Source organism: Oncorhynchus keta, chromosome 34 (assembly GCF_023373465.1).
Source record: "Oncorhynchus keta strain PuntledgeMale-10-30-2019 chromosome 34, Oket_V2, whole genome shotgun sequence".
NCBI lineage: Eukaryota > Metazoa > Chordata > Actinopteri > Salmoniformes > Salmonidae > Oncorhynchus > Oncorhynchus keta.
In genome coordinates this window covers 59,961,249-59,983,246 of record NC_068454.1, presented here as the reverse complement: position 1 = coordinate 59,983,246, position 21,998 = coordinate 59,961,249, and the positions used below count along the sequence as shown (strand labels likewise).

At 42.9% G+C, this 21,998-nt stretch overlaps 1 protein-coding gene across 5 annotated transcripts in view; it reads right to left on the bottom strand.

The window, feature by feature from the left end:
* LOC118367593 (sodium channel subunit beta-1-like) overlaps window positions 1-20,460 on the bottom strand; it is a 28,848-nt gene extending 8,388 nt beyond the window's left edge. For 2 of the 5 annotated variants that reach the window (XM_052494198.1, XM_052494201.1), the window contains exons 1-4: window positions 20,090-20,460; window positions 9,252-9,418; window positions 6,119-6,356; window positions 2,183-2,324 (exon numbers count right to left, since the gene is read on the bottom strand). In XM_052494198.1, the coding sequence (XP_052350158.1) occupies window positions 2,183-2,324; window positions 6,119-6,356; window positions 9,252-9,418; window positions 20,090-20,141 (599 nt within the window). In that variant the 5' untranslated portion in view covers window positions 20,142-20,460. Of the gene's footprint in view, window positions 1-622; window positions 1,455-1,714; window positions 1,787-2,182; window positions 2,325-6,118; window positions 6,357-9,251; window positions 9,419-20,089 lie in introns of those variants that run through there. The other 3 variants (XM_052494199.1, XM_052494200.1, XM_052494197.1) reach the window with 3 other exon arrangements.
* Window positions 20,461-21,998: the final 1,538 nt, after the last annotated feature.

Sequence of the window (21,998 nt, the reverse complement as noted above, 5' to 3'; positions counted from 1 at the left end):
CACCCATTGGTGTGATGACTTGATAGTCATTGTGTTCAGTGGGGCTCTAACATTCATGAATTGCGTATGAAACCTTGTTTCCAAATTGAAACTAAAAGGCCTGCCTTTGTTGCTGATACAACAGACAAGTCAACCTGCTTAGCTACCTCATTGACTCTCCGTGGGGTCAATCCCCACAGAATGAATGGGGATACTTTTAAAACTCTGCTGGGAGGGATCACTTATTGTGCACTTGCACACTCCCTGTCATGGATTTAACAAACCCCCTCTAGCCAATGTTAACACCAATCCAATCCTTTAAATCCATGTGGGTGAGTGCGCGAGTGCACAGTTTAATCATTTATTTATTATGTTCTTTATAGCGGTTTTCATCATCTCAAAGCTGTGTCAAAAGCAAAAAACAAACAAGCAATACATCATGAGTAGCCTAGCCATAGTTAGCTAGGTCAACCAATAGTGTTTTTTAGTTTAGGAGAAATGTGGAGAATCAAAGGTGTGTCTCAACAATAAGTATTTTCCCCTGAGGTGTGCACTCATTCACTACTTCCCACAAATGTAAAAGCACTGCAGTCGGGCTAGTGGGAGTACCATACTTATTCTACCAGTCAGAACAGGTGCACATTTTACGAGGAGGAGAGATAATTGGGATATATCCCACTACTGTCCCTATGGATCCGTGTCTAGTTCCGGAGTTCTAAATTGAGCAGCTGCTGAAAAATGAGCTCCTGTATATATTGAGATTTAAATGTTTTTTTAGAGTGAAGTACATCGAAAAAATCAAGAGAAAACTGCAAGACTCAATAGAAGACAAAACAAGGAACAAACCAAAAAAGACAGGCTTTTGAAAAATTAACTATTTTTCATAAAATTGTACAGTTATCTTAGCTAGCTGAATTGCTAGCAGAATTGTTTACTTTACTTGTTTACTTACTTTACTGTTTACTTATAATAGCCATTGAAGGTCTGATCAAGACCGGCTACTGAAGCCAAGTAAGATTGCAGTTGAGTTCTGCTCTCTAATTGCTTTGATACAAACACACTTTAGAATCCTGAAATTGACCTTTAGAAACATATTAATGCCAATGGTTATGATGTATCACTACACATGCATCTATACTTAATGTACAATGCTCTGTGTGAACTAACTTAATATAATGTAGGAGTATTACAATGAAGATTTGGATTGCATAATTAAGCATACGTACTGTATATACAACTCTCTTTGATATTATAGTACTGCTCGATAGTACACTCATGCTGTATATTTGCATTTAAATACAGTAATGTCCTTTTTTTCCCCCATCGGCTATTTCACTTGTCATCCATCTGTTCTCTGGACAAGCCTCTTGGCTGCTCCTCCTGGATGGGGTAATGAGATGGTGTCAGAATGGAAGTCTGGAAGAAGGGGTGAAGGGCTATCGAGAGCTATTCGTCGTTTGGAGCCATTATTTAACCTGAAATTAAAACAAAACTTGTAAGAAAACATAGATGCCATGAATCCACTATTAAAGGAGAAGTTATATTTTACGGGGAGAAACCATCTAATATCAAGTTGTAAAATCCTGAACTTCTCCTTTAACATTCAAATGTTGCTGATTTGGTTCTGGGTGCTGATATGAGTTCCTTCCCATCAGTGACAGAACAAGAGTAAAGGAAAGAACCGACAATGAACGGCCAAGAGTCCAGTTATGGATTAGTAGGAGGGGAAACCTACCAGTGCTATTCGGTCACTGCCACCATTGCACAATTTTCTTTACTCTCCGAAGCTATAGCTAAGTAATCCGCCCTGAGAGTGAGGAATAGGAGAGAGGGGGGCAGAGAGGCAGTTGGAAAGAGAATAGAGCGAGGCAGTTGGAAAGAGAATAGAGAGAGGCAGTTGGAAAGAGAATAGAGAGAGGCAGTTGGAAAGAGAATAGAGAGAGGCAGTTGGAAAGAGAATAGAGAGAGGCAGTTGGAAAGAGAATAGAGAGAGGCAGTTGGAAAGAGAATAGAGAGAGGCAGTTGGAAAGAGAATAGAGAGAGGCAGTTGGAAAGAGAATAGAGAGAGGCAGTTAGAAAGTAACAGTTTTAACTAGGAAATTACATAGCAAGAAAATGTTTTCAGAGGAAGATTGAGGAAAAAGTGTGTAAGTGTGTGCTCTTGTGTCTGTGATGAATTGGACCAGTGTGTGTGTTTACTCACGCGCTCTCTCTCAGTGCTTCCTCGCCTTGCGCTGATATCTTCCTGTAGCAGTACATCATCTCCACCACCAGCCATACCTGCAGCCCAACGATGGTGACATACATCATCACCTCGGACAAGATGGACGCTATCCCCCTGGTCACTAGAGAAAGAGATTAGGAGTTAAGAAGGAGACCGCCTTAATGAATTAGAAGCCATTTCAATGAAAATATACAGGTTTCTGAATTTCTGATGCCTCAAAACATGATGAACCAATTATCCCCGGACATCCACAAGGGTTCAGTGTTTCACTGGAAATGGACCAGTTTTTCAAGGTCAACATTAATCTCAACTAAAACTGTTGGAATGACTTCAAGTAGTGAGTGAGTTGACTAAGCTTGCTGCTAAACCCAATACTCTAGAGGCACTGCATCGACCGTTGTGGGAGCTTTTAAAATATTACGTAGGATTATGAAAGCAATTTAGCTCTTGGAAGTCTTTGACCGCTCCTCTCTTGAGAAAAATCCTTAATCCGAATGCAGCTCCAATAAAGCAGTACTGTAGGTCTCTATGTGTGTACAGTGCCTTCAGAAAAGTATTCGTGCCCCTTGACTTATTCCACAGCCTGAATTCAAATGTGGATTACATGTATCTTTTTAAATGTCTCACCCATTGACACAATACACGATAATGACAAAGTGAAAACTTGTTTTTAGAACTGTTTGCACATTTATTGAAAATGAAATACAGAAATGGCTAATTTACATGTCCATATGTATTAATACCCCTGAGTCAATACACCTTAGGCAGCGGTTACAGCTGTGAGTCTTTCTGGGGTAGTCTCTAAGAGCTTTGCACACCTGGATTGTGCAATCATTTCCCGTTAATATTTTTTTTTAATTCTTCAAGCTCTGTCAAATTGGTTGTTGATCATTGCTAGAAAGCCATTTTCAAGTCTTGCTATCGATTTTCAAGCCGATTTAAGTAAAAAATGTGACCAAGCCTCACAGGAATATTCAATGACGTCTTGGTAAGACGTCTTGGTAAGCAACTCCAGTGTATATTTGGCCTTGTTTTAGGTTATTGTCCTGCTGAAAATGGAATTATTTTGGAAAGCAGACTGAACCAGGTTTTCCTCTAGGATTTTGCCTGTTTTTTAGCTCTATTACGTTTCTATCTATCTGGGAAAAAAACTTGTTAGTCCTTTCTGGGGATAATCATACCCATAACATGATGCAGCCACCACTATGCTTAAATATGAAGAGTGGTACTCTGATGTGTTGTGTTGGATTTGCCCCAAACATAATTATATTCAGGACATAAAAAGGTTAATTCCTTTGCCACATTTTTTGGCAGTTTTACTTTCGTGCCTTATCGCAAACAGGATGCATGTTTTGGAATATTTGTTATACTGTACAGGCTTCCTTCTTTTCACTCTGACATTTAGTTTAATATTATGGAGTAACAATGTTGTTGATCCATCCTCAGTTTTTTCCTATCACAGCCATTAAACTCTAACTGTTTTAAAGTCACTATTGGCCTCATGGTGAAATCCCTGAGCGGTTTCCTTCCTCTCTGGCAACTGAGTTAGAAAGGGCGCCTGTATCTTTGTAGTGACTGGGATACACCATCCAGGGTGTAATTAGTAACTTCACCATGCTCAAAGGGATATTCAATGTCTGCTTTTGTCCCTTCAATAGGTGCCCTTCTTTGCGAGGCATTGGAAAACCACCCTGGTCTTTGTGGTTGAATTTGTGTGTGAAATTCACTGCTCAACTGAGGGACCTTACAATTATCTGTATGTGGCATACAGAGATGTGGTAGTTATTCAAAAATCATGTCGCTCTTGCTGCTAATGATTCCTTGATCCACCTCTACGCAGACGACACCATTCGGTATACATCTGGCCCTTCTTTGGACACTGTTAACAAACCTCCAAACAATCTTCAATGCCATACAACTCTCCTTCCGTGGACTCTGTTCTTAAATGCTAGTAAAACTAAATGCATGCTCTTCAACAGATCGCTGCCTGCACCCGCCCGCCCGATTAGCATCACTACTCTGAACGGTTCTGACTTAGAATATGTGGACAGCTACAAATACCTAGGTGTCTGGCTAGGCTGTAAACTCTCCTTCCAGACTCATATTAAACATCTCTAATCCAAAATTAAATCTAGAATCGGCTTCCTATTTCGCAACAAAGCCTCCTTCACTCACGCTGCCAAACATACCCTCGTAAAACTGACTATCCTACCGATCCTCGACTTCGGCGATGTCATTTACAAAATCACCATGCCATCCGTTTTGTCACCAAAGCCCCATATACCACCCACCACTGCGACCTGTATGCTCTCGTTGGCTGGCCCTCGCTACATATTCGTCGTCAGACCCACTGGCTTCAGGTCTTTGCTAGGTGAAGCCCCGCCTTATCTTAGCTCACTAGTCACCATAACAACACCCACCTGTAGGACTCGCTCCAGAAGGTATATCTCACTGGTCATCCCCAAAGCCAACACCCACTTTGGCTGCCTTTCCTTCCAGTTCTCTGCTGCCAATGACTGGAACGTATTGCAAAAAACTTTAAGCATCAGCTGTCAGAGCAACTTACCAATCGCTGCACCTGTACACAGCCCATCTGTAAATAGCCCACCCAACCACCTCATCCCCATATTGTTTTATTTACTTTTTTGCTCGTTTACACACCAGTATTTCTACTTGCACATCATCTGCACATCTATTACTTCAGTGTTAATTTGCTAAATTGTAATTACTTTGCTACTATGGGCTATTTATTGCCTTACCTCCTTACTCCATTTGCACACACAGTATATCGATTTTTCTATTTGTGTTATCGACTGTACTTTTGTTTATCCTATGTGTAACTCTGTGTTGTTTTTTGTCACACTGCTTTGCTTTATCTTGGCCAGGTCGCAGTTGTAAATGAGACCTTGTTCTCCTCTGGCCTACCTGGTTAATTAAAAATGTTAAATACTATTTTTGCACACAGAGTGAGTCCATGAAATGTATTACATGACTTGGTAAGCAAATGCTTATTGAACTTATTTAGGCCATAACTTGCCATAAAAAAGGGGTTGAATACTTATTAACTCAAAACATTTCAACATTTAATTTTTGTATATTTTTTTTACGTTTTTTTTTTAAACGTGATTCTATTTTGACATTATGGGGTATTGTGTGTAGGCCAGGGCCAAAAAACACAAGGGGTGTGAATACATTCTGAAGGCACTGTATCTATGTCTCTACTGTATGTCTTTTTTGATACAGTATCTACTTAATGGTCAGCTGTCATTGACAGTGATCTGTTGGATAATCATTGGCGTGGCGGTGGCTGAGCCTTTGGATTGTAAGATATGAGACTTAATGACAGCTGTGGCTGCTTCTGTGACGGGGCTACTACTACTTGCCATCCATCAACAGCTGTGTAGATAATGAGATGTATGACTGTTTCCTGTTCGCCCCTCTGTCATATGTCCTTGATTTTGATATCAATGCTCCCATTTTGGAACATGGTCCAACCTACCATGGGTCATCTAACCCTGACCCTAAATTAAAATCATATAACTTCATGCACCTTGTTCATCATCCGCTTGGACAATATTGCCACTTTTGTCAATTCAGGCATGGACACTGAGTGTCGGTCAACTCCTGCCCTCTCTTCCCTTCCTTCCTTCCCTCCCTCTACCCCGCTACCCTCTCTCCCCTCCAACTCTTCACCCTCTCCATGCAGGGTGTATGTATGCCTATGTCATGGCACTACTTTCACAAGGGTGATCTGAATGTACTACAGTATTTCCCTCTCTTCCACCCTCCCCTCCTCTCTCCCTCTCCCCTCTCCCCAGATGAGGGTGTGTGTCTACTATACTGTTTGTGTGTGTGTGTGTTCGTTTGTGTCTAGACCTAGACCTAACCCTGTGAACCCTAAAGCCAAAGCCTTACGTCTTGGCACCACGTTGAGGTGGACGATCTTGGTGACGTCAGTGTGGAACCCGTAGGAGGTGAAGGTGAGGGTGCGGTTGAAGATGCAGCGGTAGGTGCCCGTGTCGTTCCACGTCACGTTCAGGATGTAGATGGAGCCGTCCTGCAGGTCCTTGGTCTTCTTGCTGCCGTTCCAGTCCAGACGCTCGTAGAAGCGCTCGTCCGGAATGTCGCTCATTAGATCCTCGTAGCTGTAGATCTATCGGAGAACACAATGGGGGGGGTGAGAGTGAGCTTGCAATCCAAACTAATATGCTGTTTCCCCGTTAAATGGAGCATATCACAGTTTGGATTGGCCTTGTGGTTAGAGCGTATGCCCTGAGATTGGAAGGTAGGCCGTTTGAACCATGTCATACCAAAGACTGCATTAAGGAGATGTATTTGGGGAAAGGCCTTGCAATAGACTAGCATCCTGTCCAGGGGTGTACATCGAGGATCCTGCTATTCTGGCTTGGACAAGATTATTTAGTTTCGATTCTAGGTTATATGAGACAGGGTTTGGTGAGCCAACACACTCATGTTGGGCAGATCATATTAGGATTTTTACATTACTGGATGAAATATGTGCAGCACTTTAATCAAAGCACCAATGTTCTGCATCAACAAGGGCTCGTATCTCTGGACTAACAAGGGCTCATATCTCTGGACTAAGTGCTCAATCAGGTACTTTGGTTCTGTTATGATTTTATTATGGAGTGATTTCAAAAAAGGATTAAGTCATTTCTAAAGCAATTTGGTTAGTACAGTATAAGCAGTGTTGAAAAAAGCACCCACTTGTCACATTTGAGTATAAATAAAGATACCTTAAGAGAAAATAACTCAAGTAAATGTGAAAGTCACCCAGTAAAATCCTACTTGAGTAAAAGTCTGAAAGTATTTGCTTTTAAATATACTTAAGTATCAAAAGTAAATGTAATTGCTAAAATATACATAAGTATTAAAAGTAAATGTATAAATAGTTTCAAATTCCTTATATTAAACAAACCAGACTCCACCATTTTCTTATTTTATTAAAGTGTACAGCTAGCCAGGGGCACACTCCAACCCTCATACATAATTTACAAACGAAGCATGTGTTTAGTGAGCCTGCCAGATCAGAGGCAGAGATGTTATCCTGATGAGTGTGTGAATTAGACCATTTTCCTGTCCTGTTAAGCATTCAAAAATGTAACGAGTACTTTTAGGTGTCAGGGAAAACGTATGGAGTAAAAAAAAACATCCAAGTATTTTTACTTAAGTAATTTACATCAACGAGTATAAGTATCATGTGCAGTGTTTTTCCTGGTCCAGCATGCATGTCTATAACAGGGATTCTTATTTTTACAGTAAAACAATATAATAATAATGTCATTTAGTGTATACATTTTAATCCAAATAGATTTGTATTAGACAATGCATACATTTTAGAATATGTGACCCCAGAAGGAATCGAACAACAACCCTGAGGTTACTAGTGCCACACTCTTACCAAATGAGCCACACAAGACCACCTACAGTGACAGGTGAAGTGACTGGTCTACAGGCCTAAAGGTCTTCTGACTCTGCCCCTTGACCCCTATGAAACAACAGGCTGAATAGCATGGTCAGAGGTCTAACTCCTGTCACTCTGCTCTTGACCTCCAGCCCTGACCTCTCTTTGGGGTTCGGTTTCATGAGATCAATCTGAGCTTTCTTTTGTTTGAAGTTACTGGAGGTTATACGAGGCCCCTACTAGCGGCTATTGATGCATAATAGTTTAGGGTTTTTTATTGTTTTTGAGTATATGCTTTCAGCATTATGCTCAGCATACTGAGGGCTGAATCCTAACTTGTATGGATATGTACACACAATAACCCATGTAAATCATGCATTGCTATCAATAAGAGATTGTTTTAGTTATCCACACTGGTCTAAAACGGATTCACCACTTAACATCCAAACTTTTGTTTCACAGTTTCCAAATATTGTAGTGTCAAACCAGGCAACTGGCTGCGGCCACTCCCAGCAGGAGCCCTTGTTGAGGCCGTCTTAGTCACGGCCTGCCTGCATCACTTCCTGATGCATTAGCTGTTTAGAAACAAACAGAGCTAATGGGATCTCTCTCCTCATGTATGCTGTTATGTGCTGGAGGGATTTAATAGCTAATGGCTACCCTGTATTGATGTTTTTAACAGACTCCTTCCTTGTAGGGAAAGTTGTGTATGTTTACATCTGACACTGAGGAAAAGAGCCTGTCGTGAAAAATGCATGGCTGTGATGCTCTTTCTCATGATAAATGATAGCTCCCATTTCACTGGAGAAGAGAGTACTTGTTTTGCTGACATAGAAATTGCGTATGAAATGTAACCATGCTTGTTTTGATTGATGTGTTTTGTCTTTTTAGTGAATGAGTTAAAATGATCTATCTTGATGTGTCTCCATTGTACAGCACCCATTGGTGTGATGACTTGCTAGTCATTGTGTTCAGTGGGGCTCTAACATTCATGAATTGCGTATGAAACCTTGTTTCCAAATTGAAACTAAAAGGCCTGCCTTTGTTGCTGATACAACAGACAAGTCAACCTGCTTAGCTACCTCATTGACTCTCCGTGGGGTCAATCCCCACAGAATGAATGGGGATACTTTTAAAACTCTGCTGGGAGGGATCACTTATTGTGCACTTGCACACTCCCTGTCATGGATTTAACAAACCCCCTCTAGCCAATGTTAACACCAATCCAATCCTTTAAATCCATGTGGGTGAGTGCGCGAGTGCACAGTTTAATCATTTATTTATTATGTTCTTTATAGCGGTTTTCATCATCTCAAAGCTGTGTCAAAAGCAAAAACAAACCAGTAATACATCATGAGTAGCCTAGCCATAGTTAGCTAGGTCAACCAATAGTGTTTTTTAGTTTAGGAGAAATGTGGAGAATCAAAGGTGTGTCTCAACAATAAGTATTTTCCCCTGAGGTGTGCACTCATTCACTACTTCCCACAAATGTAAAAGCACTGCAGTCGGGCTAGTGGGAGTACCATACTTATTCTACCAGTCAGAACAGGTGCACATTTTACGAGGAGGAGAGATAATTGGGATATATCCCACTACTGTCCCTATGGATCCGTGTCTACTCACTTTTGTGAACTCGCTCTCCCCTTTGGGCATGAAGGACCATTCAACAGTGGCCTCGGCAGGCACCTCGCCCCTCATCTTACAGGAGATACATCCCAGCTTAAAGCCTTCGCTGACCACTGCGTCAGTGTCAGAGTCCACCTCCACACAGGCTCCATGGCATAGAGACGCTGAGGAGAGAGAAAGTGCAACAAACATACAGTTAGCCATGGATATTTGGTGCTAGCCATGGATATTTGGTGCTAGCCATGGATATTTGGCTTTACAGCCCACTGGGCACACTGGGTGAATCAACGTTGTTTCCATGTCATTTCATTGAAATGACGTTGACCCAACGTGGCATAGACGTTGAATTGACGTCCATGCCCAGTGGGAGTGCACTCCTCTTTTACAGTGGTCACATCCGTGCAGCACGATAATTTGATCACTATAAACGGTTGGTCACTATAACCACGTTCACTTAAAATGGAGTGCAGTGTACGAGTAAATCTGAAGTAAGCCTGAGAGCCATCATGGGTGATGATCCATGGCTTGAGAACAGGCTGACACAAGACCAACGCCCAAGTGATATTATCTCAATACGTGGCAGGCAAACTGTCTCCAAATGCTTGTCAATTGAATTGGCAGATAATATGATAATGATATGGTAATGATATAATTAAGAGTTTTTGTTCTGCGTGCTTGCTCCTATCGCTCATAGCATGCTTGTCTTTTTTTCAATATCAGAGCATAAATTCTTGCATTTTTTATTTATTTCCACTCATAATTTCGATATACGTTTTGTTGTTGTTTTGGTCAATTGTGTTTTTTTTCTTTCAGATTCATATAGTCTATTGACGAATTAGCCAAACAAGCTACAATGGCTAAGGGTGACCTGGAAGTAGAAATTGAGGGGAAATAAACAGATTGCAGTGAGCGATGCTAGTCTCCTTGCAGCCTGTCTGCGAGGTGTATATAAGTAAGCTACTTGCATATATAGACGCATAAGTCTATATATGCCATAATGTCACATACTGTACATCGGCCGAGAGCAACACACCTGTAACTGCAAGTGTTTCTTTCTCACACTGCACCCTGCAGTTTCCACAAAGGCATCTGCACCTGCATCGCTCTCAACCAATGATCTCGGGCTATTTTCAGCTTTGACCTCTGGCGATGTGATTTGTTCAACCGTAATGAGATGAGGGGACAGGATACACATTGCACAGGCTGGCAGATGAAAAGTGACTTGAAAAATAAACCAATGCATAGTTTGGTTGAATTTCATAGTCACCATTCATAATATACTACAGTACCTGATATGCACCAACGTGAGAACTCTCTGAAAGAAATATTGCAAGACTGAATGCTGATACAGATGAAGACACAGAGAGAGAGACAATGCTGTAGATTACTGCAGAGAAAGAGGAAGAAACAGAGGGAGGGCAGGAGGGAAGGAAGGAAAGAGGGAGGAAAAGAAGGTGGGAGGAAAGAGAGAGAGAGAGAGAGTTAATAGCCATTTCTAGGAGAGGCAGAGGAGGGCACAGGTGTAATTCCTGCTGATTCACTGCAGAGAGAGGGGAAGGAGGAGAGAAAGTTAACATCACAACAGTTTCATCACATCAGCTACTTCTACACGGGGAGAGGGGGGAGACAGCCCATGCAGACAGACATGTAGAAAGGGGACTGGGATGGCAAGATTTGACTGCTCAGAAAGGAAAGGACCTGGAAGAAACACAGACATGAGGACCCGTAACTCTTTACACGACCACCATATCATCCAGCAAATTAGAGAGTTGGAAGGGGGTTGGGGGAGGTCACAAGACTGGACATAATGCTGACACACCATTGCTGCAAGACAGCAGAGGAGGGAGAGGGAGAGTGGTGAAAACTGACACAGTGTAATTATAGAGTACACAAACAGTGGCAGGTCGTTGTTTGAAGAGGAGTGACGAGAGGAGAGGAGAGAGGCACAGTGGGAGGAGTGGATGCTGCTGCCGGCTGTTCATAGCAGAGACAGCGAGAGGAGAGGAGAGAGGCACAGTGGGAGGAGTGGATGCTGCTGCCGGCTGTTCATTGCAGAGACAGCGAGAGGAGAGGGCAGGAGAGGAACAGAACATGCAGAGTGGGTAGACTCATCCAAACAAAGTGCAGACTCAGTGACCTACTGTTGAAGTCGGAGGTTTACATACACCTTAGCCAAGTACATTTAAACTCAGTTTTTCACAATTCCTGACACTTAATCCTAGTAAAAATTCCCAGTCTTAGGTCAGTTAGGATCACCACTTTATTTTAAGAATGTGAAATGTCAGAATAATAGTGGAGAGAATGATTTATTTCAGCTTTTATTTCTTTCATCACATTCCCAGTGGGTCAGACGTTTACATACACTCAATTAGTATTTGGTAGCATTTGCCTTTAAATGGTTTAAATTGGGTCAAACATTTCGGGTAGCCTTCCACAACCTTCCCACTATAATTTGGGTGAATTGTGCCCCATTCCTCCTGACAGAGCTGGTGTAACTGAGTCAGGTTTGTAAGGCCTCCTTGCTCGCACATGCTTTTTCAGTTCTGCCCACAAATGTTCTATAGGCTTGAGGTCAGGGCTTTGAGATGGCCACTCCAATACCTTGACTTTGTTGTCCTTAAGCCATTTTGTCACAACTTTTGAAGTCTTCTTGGGGTCATTGTCCATTTGGAAGACCCATTTGCGACCAAGCTTTCACTTCCTGACTGATATCTTGAGATGTTGCTTCAATATATCCACATAATATTCCTACCTCATGATGTCATCTATTTTGTGAAGTGAACCAGTCCCTCCTGCAGCAAAGCACCCCCACAACATGATGCTGCCACCCCAGTGCTTCACGGTTGGGATGGTGTTCTTCAGCTTGCAAGCCTCCTCCTTTTTCCTCCAAACATAATGATAGTCATTATGGCCAAACAGTTCTATTTTTGCTTCATCAGACCAGTGGACATTTCTCCAAAAAGTACAATCTTTGTCCCCATGTGCAGTTGCAAACCGTAGTCTGGATTTTTTTATGGCAGTTTTGGAGCAGTGGCTTCTTCCTTGCTGAGTGGCCTTTCGGGTTATGTCAATATAGGACTCGTTTTACTGTGGATATAGATACTTTTGTACTTGCGTACTATTGTTTGTACAGATGAACGTGGTACCTTCAGGCATTTGTAAATTGCTCCCAAGGATGAACCAGACTTGTCGAGGTCTACCATTTTTTTCTGAGGTCTTGGCTGATTTAATTTGTTTTTCCCAACATGTCAAGCAAAGAGGCAGTGAGTTTGAAGGTAGGCCTTGAAATACATCCACAGGTACACCTCCAATTGACTCAAATTATGTCTATTAGCCTATCAGAAGCTTCTAAAGCCATGACATCGTTTTCTGGAATTTTCCATGCTGTTTAAAGGCACAGTCAACTTAGTGTATGTAAACTTCTGACCCACTGGAATTGTGAGTTATAAGTGAAATAATCTGTCTGTAACAATTGTTGGAAAAATTATTTGTGTCATGCACAAAGTAGATGTCCTAACCGACTTGCCCAAAATATAGTTTGTTAACAAGACATTTGTGGTTGAAAAACGAGTTTCAATGACTTCAACCTAAGTGTATGTAAACTTCCGACTTCAACTGTATCATCAACCTTCTGCAAACTCATTTCCGGTAATGTGACAGAGCATAATATCCAAATCCGTTGCGTAATCTGTTGACGGTTGGGCAGAGATTTGCCTTATGCAACTAATATTCCAGAAACCGCAGATTAGATTAGGAGGAGCCAGTGTGGGGATTAGCCGTTGATATCAATTTACTGAATGCCTTCAGTCTGAATGCAACAATACAAAATGGTGAGTTATAGTTCAGTCCCTGAAAAGGCTGTCTATCTGTCAGTCCCTACAGACTGATGTTGGAAAGTCAACTGTTAGGAACGGACGGGATTGCAAGAGGATGGATGGAGGTCATTCTCTGAGCCAGAGAGGAGATAGAAGGAAAAAGCAGAGAGAACATACAAAAGAGAGTGATCTACAGTAGAGTGAAGGAGGGAGAGAGAGAAATAGAGAGAATGAAAGAGGGATCTATAGAGCGAAGGAAAGAGGGAGAGAGACAGAAGGGAAGCAGATCACGTCAGTTTCCATGACAAGGTTACCACCCATTCACAGTGGAGATGCATACACACCCTCGGCCTGGGGAAATAGCACACATCCATGACATGTCCCTGGACACTAAACCAAGAAAGGAACTTTCCATAGGAACAAATACGTGTAATGTACTGTTTGTTGCATTCATTTTCTCAGAGGAATTGACACATCTAGACCAGCGTCGCTGGCAGCTAGTGAAGTGACTGCATTTGAGGATGCCTGAAGAAGTCTTGGATCTGTGCTGAAAATGGTCTATTGACACTCCCCTAGGCTTTTTCTAGATTTGAATTAGAATCTCCAGGGAAGGAGTTGTCCATAGTACTGTACATTGAAGTGTGGTCTGGGGACTTCTATCAGTTCAGGCAAAGAGAGCATGTCACATGCCCTAAAAGACACATCTATAGAAACACCGTCCTGCCTTTTAAATGCTCAAAAGGCAGCATATTGTCGATTGGGACACAGCCTGCAGTGTTTGTTGTCTAATATCTATCTAGTAGGGCCATTTATCCTACTTCGAAACAGACTAAAGTATATTGATGAACTAAATGCTCTCCTGTAAATCACTACCTCCCTGCTTAATAGATACCAAACCCACTAGTGATCATTTATCCTTGTCTACCCTTGATCAACTCCATATCTCTCTCGTGCTGACTATCTCACTCTGTCTCGGTCTCTGACACACACACACACACTCAGATGTGTGTGTGTTGTCGTGAGACACCCATCAGGAAATTACTTTGGAGCACTATCCTCCCCTCTCCCTGTCTCCAGGCCCAATACTCTGTGTGTGTGTGTGTGTGTGTGTGTGTGTGTGTGTGTGTGTGTGTGTGTGTGTGTGTGTGTGTGTGTGTGTGTGTGTGTGTGTGTGTGTGTGTGTGTGTGTGTGTGTGTGTGTGTGTGTGTGTGTGTGTAGATTTTTGTGTGTGTGAACTGCTTCAACCTGAGGCTGAACTGCTTTGACTCATGGACAGACCCAGATAGAGAGCGGGAAAGAGGGAGGGAGAGAAGCCGCCATGTCCCCTCTTACGGAGGACCCCGCATCAGTGGTGCCTGCCTGTCTAGACTGACTAGGAACAGAGTGCCAAGAATAGAGACTCTATGACCAAGAGTCAGTTTATCTATCAAGTGTGTGTGTGTGTGTGTGTGTGTGTGTGTGTGTGTGTGTGTGTGTGTGTGTTCAATTAGAACATTTAGTCATGGTCCGGATTAGATTAAACGGATAGATTACACCTTCCATCAAATTTACAGATTTGAATAATTTGGCTATTCTGAACACCTGGGAGAAGCTTGAACCAGATCACAACTGCAAGTATATGAATGATCTTATCAGTGAAATGGCTGCTGCATTTCCATTTTCAGTCTTCCTATTCCAGATATTAGCACACACAATTTCAGTCCATCAATCAGGATAGCCTTTGGGAGGGCTATTTGAAATGGGCAAGTGAAGAAATTACGTTGATCTTAATTGAAGCTATGAACTATTGAATTGATCTCATCTAAAGTGCTTGAGATGTTTGGAGAGGCTGGCCACTTCCAGTATTCCACTAACATTAACCTCGTCCTCTAGCAATTCCTGCTCGTCCATTTGACAGGATATGGGTCTATGGGCCTGAGCTGGTCTCTCTAACAGCGAGGATTCCTCAAGGCTGCCCGTCTTTAGAGTTGATATGTCTTTATGTTTTACACTTGTCAACAGCAAGGACAAACGAGGCAAGGTAGTATACAGTTTAGTCATATTGGGGAAAAACGAGGTCGGCCCATTTTGGTCTTCTTGTCTCACTCCCATGTACGTGTCTCAATCATCTGCTTGTCCAACTCTCATCTACCTGTCCAACTCTCATCTACCTGTCCAACTCTCATCTACCTGTCCAACTCTCATCTACCTGTCCAACTCTCATCTGCTTGTCCAACTCTCATCTACCTGTCTCACTCTCATATATTTGAAGACCAGACTTATTTGAGGATTCTGTCTGTCTGTCCTTATCATCACCCATTGTCTGTCTCCCTGTCTGTCCTCTCTCATCTTCTCTCCCTGAATGGGTACAGATGTGCACAGCACGCCAGACCCTGTCTCTCTTTGGGCTGCCCTCACTTGGCCGGTCCGGCAGACAGACAGGATGCTTTATTTACCTGTTACACCTGTTACACAAGTGCTGTTGCATAACACTCATACCTCCACCCCAACCGTTCTCTTCCTCCTCCTCCTTCTCTCTCTCTCTCTTCCTTCTCTCCCCCCCCCCTCCCTTTTTCTCAAAAACATTTTTTTTCAACCTGGTCTCATTGTCCTCCATCACTCTGCAGCTCTCTTTGTGCAGCAACTCTCCATTCTCTCCACCCCCCCATTCTGTTGCTGCACTGACATCATTATAAGAGATTTGGCTGTAGTGCTGCCAGCGAGGGTAAACTGTGTGTCCTGAGGGTACTGCTAACGGGGGCAGGTTTAGATGGGGACATGGTGGGGCATACTGTGTGTCCTACATTTGGGACAACAAGTGGTGGCAGCGGTTGTTTCGTTTACAGGGGCAGGGTGAGAGGGGGACAGAGGTTGGCTGGGGGAGATGAGCTCCCCCTAAATCTCCCATTTAAGGAAATGCTTCCTTTTTTGTATTCAGAGCCTCAGCATAAACAAAGCATGTGACACGGAAGCAAAACCACATAGCACGTACTTGTACCTAAATACACACATACAGTATATACTGTACTCTCATAGATCAGACCATGCATCAGAAAACCTTCTGTCTGATTTGTGCTTTCACCACCACTCTGTAATAGTTAGGGCCACGTGTGCGTAATTACCTGACGCCTCTGAATTCTTCCGCTGTTCTGTTCACTACACACTTCAGTCTGACTGCAATCATTGAAGTCGTTTGTGGTGACGTCAAAATGAGGGGTGGTGTACAAAACAAAGTCATCCGCGATTGGATCATCTCTAACCAATCCAAGTAACAAAGCCAATGACGAATTCTCCAAATGCTGCTTTACCCACATCAGAATGGTGAGAATTCATTAGTGCTCTAGAAATTGTCTGGGAGGTACTCAGATCCAGACTAATTGCGGAGAAGAAACTAACGTCCGTGGTTGTGGTGTAGCATTTGGCCGGAGCAAGGAGTTTGGGTAGCCAGGCAATGTGTGTACATCCATTCAACTAGACACATGCAGGTTGCTCACACAGAGTTGGGATCATGATCTAGATTCCGCATGGTGACAATTTTGTTCTTCAGCAAATGGTCGGGGGATGGGACCGTTATTACAAATAATTTGAAGACAGCAAATTGACTACAAGAAGCCCAAACAGATACACTACATGACCAAAAGTATGCGGAAACCTGCTCGTCGAACATCTCATTCCAAAACCATCAGCATTAATATGGAGTTGGTCCGCCCTTAGCTGCTATAACTCCACTCTTCTGGGAAGGCTTTCCACTAGACGTTGGAACATTGCTGCAGGGACTTGCTTCCATTCAGCCACAAGACCATTAGTGAGGTTGAGCGCTGATGTTGGGCAATTAGACCTGGCTCGAAGTCTACATTCCAATTCATCCCAAATGTGTGCGATGGAGTTGAGGTTAGGGCTCTGTGCAGGTCGGTCAAGTTCTTCCACACCGATCTCGACAAACCATTTCTGTGTGGATCTCGCTTCGTACACGGGAGAATTGTCATGCTGAAACAGGAAAGGGCACTCCCCAAACTCGAATTGCCAGATGGTGAAGCTTGATTCACTCCAGAGAACGCCTTTCCACTGCTCCAGAGTCCAGTGGCGACGAACTTTACACCACTCCAGCCGACGCTTCGCATTGCGCATGGTGATCTTAGGCTTGTGTGCAGCTGCTCGGCCATGGAAACCCATTTCATGAAGATCCTGATGAACAGTTCTTGTGCTGACGTTGCTTCCAGAGGCAGTTTGGAACTCTGTAGTTGCAACCGAGGATAGACGATTTAAACGTGCTGCACACTTCAGCACTCGTTCTGTGAGCTTGTGTGGCTTACCACTTCGTGGCTGAGACGTTGTTGCTCCTAGACATTTCCACTCCACAATAACAGCATTTACAATTGACCGGGGCAGCTCTAGCAGGGCATACATTTGACGAACTGACTTGTTGGAAAGGTGGCATCCTATGACGGTGCCACTTTGAAAGTCACTGAGCTCTTCAGTAAGGCCATTCTACTGTCAATGGTTGTTTATGGGGATTGCATGGCTGTGTGCTCAATTTTATACACAGTTGAAGTTGGGAGTTTACATACACCTCAGTTTTTCACAATTCCTGACATTTAATCCTAGTAAAAATTCCCTGTCTTAGGTCAGTTAAGATCACCACCACGATTTCTTTCAGCTTTTATTTCTTTCATCACATTCCCAGTGGGTCAGAAGTTTACATACACTCAATTAGTATTTGGTAGCATTGCCTTTAAATTGTTTAACTTGGATCAAATGTTTCGGGTAGCCTTCCACAATAAGTTGGGTGAATTTTGGCCCATTCCTCCTGACAGAGCTGGTGTAACTGAGTCAGGTTTGTAATCTTCCTTGCTTGGAAAAACTTTTTCAGTTCTGCCCACAAATGTTCTATGGGATTGAGGTTAGGGCTTTGTGATGGCCACTCCAATACCTTGACTTTGTTGTCCTTAAGCCATTTTGCCACAACTTTGGAAGTATGCTTGGGGTCATTGTCCATTTGGAAGACCCATTTGTGACCAAGCTTTCACTTCCTGACTGATGTCTTGAGATGTTGCTTCAATATATCCACATAATTTTCCTACCTCATGATGCCATCTATTTTGTGAAGTGCACCAGTCCCTCCTGCAGCAAAGCACCCCCACAACATGATGCTGCCACTCCCATGCTTCACGTTTGGGATGGTGTTCTTTGGCTTGCAAGTCTCCCCCTTTTTCGTCCAAACATAACGATGGCCAAACAGTTCTATTTTTGTTTCATCAGACCAGAGGACATTTCTCCAAAAAGTACGATCTTTGTCCCCATGTGCAGTTGCAAACCGTAGTCTGGCTTTTTTATGGTGGTTTTGGAGCAGTGGCTTCTTCCTTGCTGAGCGGCCTTTCAGGTTATGTCAATATAGGACTCGTTTTACTGTGGATATAGATACTTTTGTACCTGTTTCCTCCAGTATCTTCACAAGGTCCTTTTCTGTTGTTCTGGGATTGATTTGCACTTTTTTGCACCAAAGTACGTTCATCTCTTGGAGACAGAATGCGTCTCCTTCCTGAGCGGTATAACGGCTGCGTGGCCCCATGGTGTTTATACATGCGTACTATTGCTTGTACAGATGAACGTGGTACCTTCAGGCGTTTGGAAATTTCTCCCAAGAATGAACCAGGCTTGTGGAGGTCTAAAATTTTCTTTTTGAGGTCTTGGCTGAATTCTTTTGATTTTCCCATGATGTCAAGCAAAGAGGCACTGAGTTTGAAGGTCGGCCTTGAAATACATCCACAGGTACACCTCCAATTGACTCAAATGATGTCAATTAGCCTATCAGAAGTTTCTAAAGACATTACTTCATTTTCTGGAATTTTCCAAGCTGTTTAAAAGCACAGTCAACTTAGTGTATGTAAACTTCTGACCCACTGGAATTGTGATACAGTGAATTATAAGTGAAATAATCTGTCTGTAACAATTGTTGTAAAAATTACTTGTGTCATGCATAAAGTAGATATCCTAACCGACTTGCCAAAACTATAGTTGTTAACAAGAAATGTGTGGAGTGGTTGAAAAACGAGTTTTAATGACTCCAAGCTAAATGTATGTAAACTTCCGACTGTCAGCAATGGGTGTGGCATAATTCGTTTATGAAATAAATTAAATAAGTATGTAATTGTTGTGTCATTTGTTCTCTCAGGTTCCCTTTATTTAATAGTAGGTTTTGGTCGAAGATCTGATAACATTCAGTATCAAAAATATGTAAACGGAGAGAAAATTTGAAAGGGGGCAAATTATTTTTTCACAGCACTGTACATGTAATATGGATTCAGAATGCATTTGTGCATACTGTAATATATGTGTTGTATGCATACCATAGTGAAGCACACCTCACAGCACAGTCCATTCTGTTCTCCACGATGGTAGGGGGGTAGACACAGCGGGGTTGTGTGGCAGATTAAGCAACAGTGAGTACAGGTACTAATCTACACTGTTCTAGACTGTTCCATGCTGCCGCTAATGAGCCCTCCATTTTAACTCCAACGCATGGCCTCATCTCATCTCGTTATTCGCTCTGAAAACAAGAACAGCTGGTTTAAGCTTTTAGTGAGCATTCCGGCAAAATGAGGGAAACGCACGCACACACACACACACACACACACACACACACACACACACACACACACACACACACACACACACACACACACACACACACACACACACACACACACACACACACACACATATACAGTGAAGTACACACGGGTCTTGTTTATTGCAGTCAATGGGAAGGAACACTTGGTTAAACAGTGCACAGGACATTGAATATACTGTATCTCTATGATTTAACAATCAGTGTTACTATAACAGTCAGAGTCCCTGTAACTAAGGCTAAACCAACAAAGATTCACACACCCTTCTCCTCTCAAAAGCTGACCATGCACACAGCACAGCCACTCTGATCATCCCACAGTACTGGGCCTCTATGCTTCTTGGCCCCTATAAGAACAAACAAAGAGTGAAGACTGGACTGTGGCCGTGACAACCACCCACTGCCCACTCACCTTGCAGAACCCACAGCGCCAGCGGGACCAGCAGCAGCTGAACTGCAGACATCCTGGCTTTGGGAAGGGAGACGCTCTCACCGGTGCCAACCCACAAGCACTCTCACACACACACCCCACAGACAGGGAAAGACAAAGCAAGACTGTAGGTCTCCGTCTATTAGCAGCTACTCCAAAGAAATGTGCTCCCACAGTAAAAACCTCTGGGTCTTCAAAAGGTCTTCACTCTCACTCCGGTGAGGATGAGTAAAAGAAAACTGAACTGGAGCGTCCCAACCAGTCTGAGAGAGGAGATCTGAGGCAGGACCTCTTCTGGTGAGGCGCAGTCAGAGTAACCTTTTTGTCCTCCTCTTCAGCTGCTGCTCGGCCTGGGGGGCATCCCTCTGTGGGGGGAGGAGGGGGCGTGGGGGGTGGCCAGGTGAGGAGGAGGTCAGCTCTAGGCTGCGTCCTTGTCAGTGCCCCGTTAGAGTCAGGAATATACAGCCTCCTCCTTACCTCACCGGCCTCCGTACTAAATCAGACTCGTGCCTGTGCAGCCTGTACAGAGTCTCCACACCCCTGTATTTAGTTACCAATGATGAAGAAATAATGCCCTGCCGCCTCGGGTTTCAGTAAACCTGGTTGTTCATTTAAAGCTTTTGTTCAAATATTTATAATCTGGACGCATTGGTTGGCAATGTGACTGGGTGCACACAGAAAAAAGGAACATGTGGTAAATGGACTAGTAGCTGATATGAAGACATGTTGAGTTTAGGCTCAGAAAGTAGAAAACAACATATAATTAATTGTGTAATGAGTTTGGGTGATGTAATGCACTATTAAATGTAAAAAAGTGTTATATTTGCAAAAAATAAAGATGCAGGTCCATCAACAAATCCTTCCACAACACTTATGATAATTGATGTTTTACATTTATATTTGAGTCATTTAGCGGATTCGCTTATCCAGAGGACTTGCAGTCTGCCTACTTATATTTTTGCTCTTGTTCATACCAATAAACCGGTGCATGTTTTTATTATTATTGTTTTGTTGTTGGTAAAACTGGTCCCTACAGGTCAGGATAACAGGTCATTCCATAGACAACAATTAAGAGTGATTGTGGCCAAGAAGGCAAGTAGAAATAACTTAACAGCAGGCCTATTGACCGATCTAACTTTGTACCATTTGTTATTATAGCAGTGGTCGTATAGATACCATACTAAGCAACATTCCGATATATTATTGGATATGACTATACAAACCCACCGAATTAATACATAAAAATTGCCTAATTAAAAACCGAATTAAATTCGTGATTTTCTCCACATCTGGCCACTTCACATGTGAAAAATATATGCTGCGTTTATTAGCAATATCTGTCCTTACATATGGTCCCTCTTATTCCTTTGTGTCTTTCCCCATGTGTTCCTCTTTAGATTAAATTCTCCATTGCGTCTACTGCAAGGTTTTGTGTCGACTGTTGCCTTCCAGCCAACTCGGTGCGTTTGAAAGAAACCTGCCGCTGCGCGGAAAGCGTGGCACAGTTCAGAAAAAATACGCGAAGATTCTCATTCTAGGCACTTTCAAATAATATCCACAGTAGGCATACGAACCGGCTATTTTTTCAACATAATTTGCTATTGAATAAGTGACCAGAGCGCCGAGGGGAAAAAACGGATGAGCCTGCGAAATGACATGGTCTTCGGAAGGCTATCTAGGCTATATCACTCTTTGGGACAGGGAGCGCAAAGAGAGGTTGGGGAGGGAGGTGAATGGGAGGAGGGGAGGAGTAGGGTACTGCAGCAGTGGAATGGAGAGGGATGATAGGAGAGGTATGTGGATGTGATGGCATCGATTTTTTCATGTATTGTTTCCATCCCATGCAAAACCCACGTATGTTTCTAGAACATACTGTATAGGCCTGTTAGAA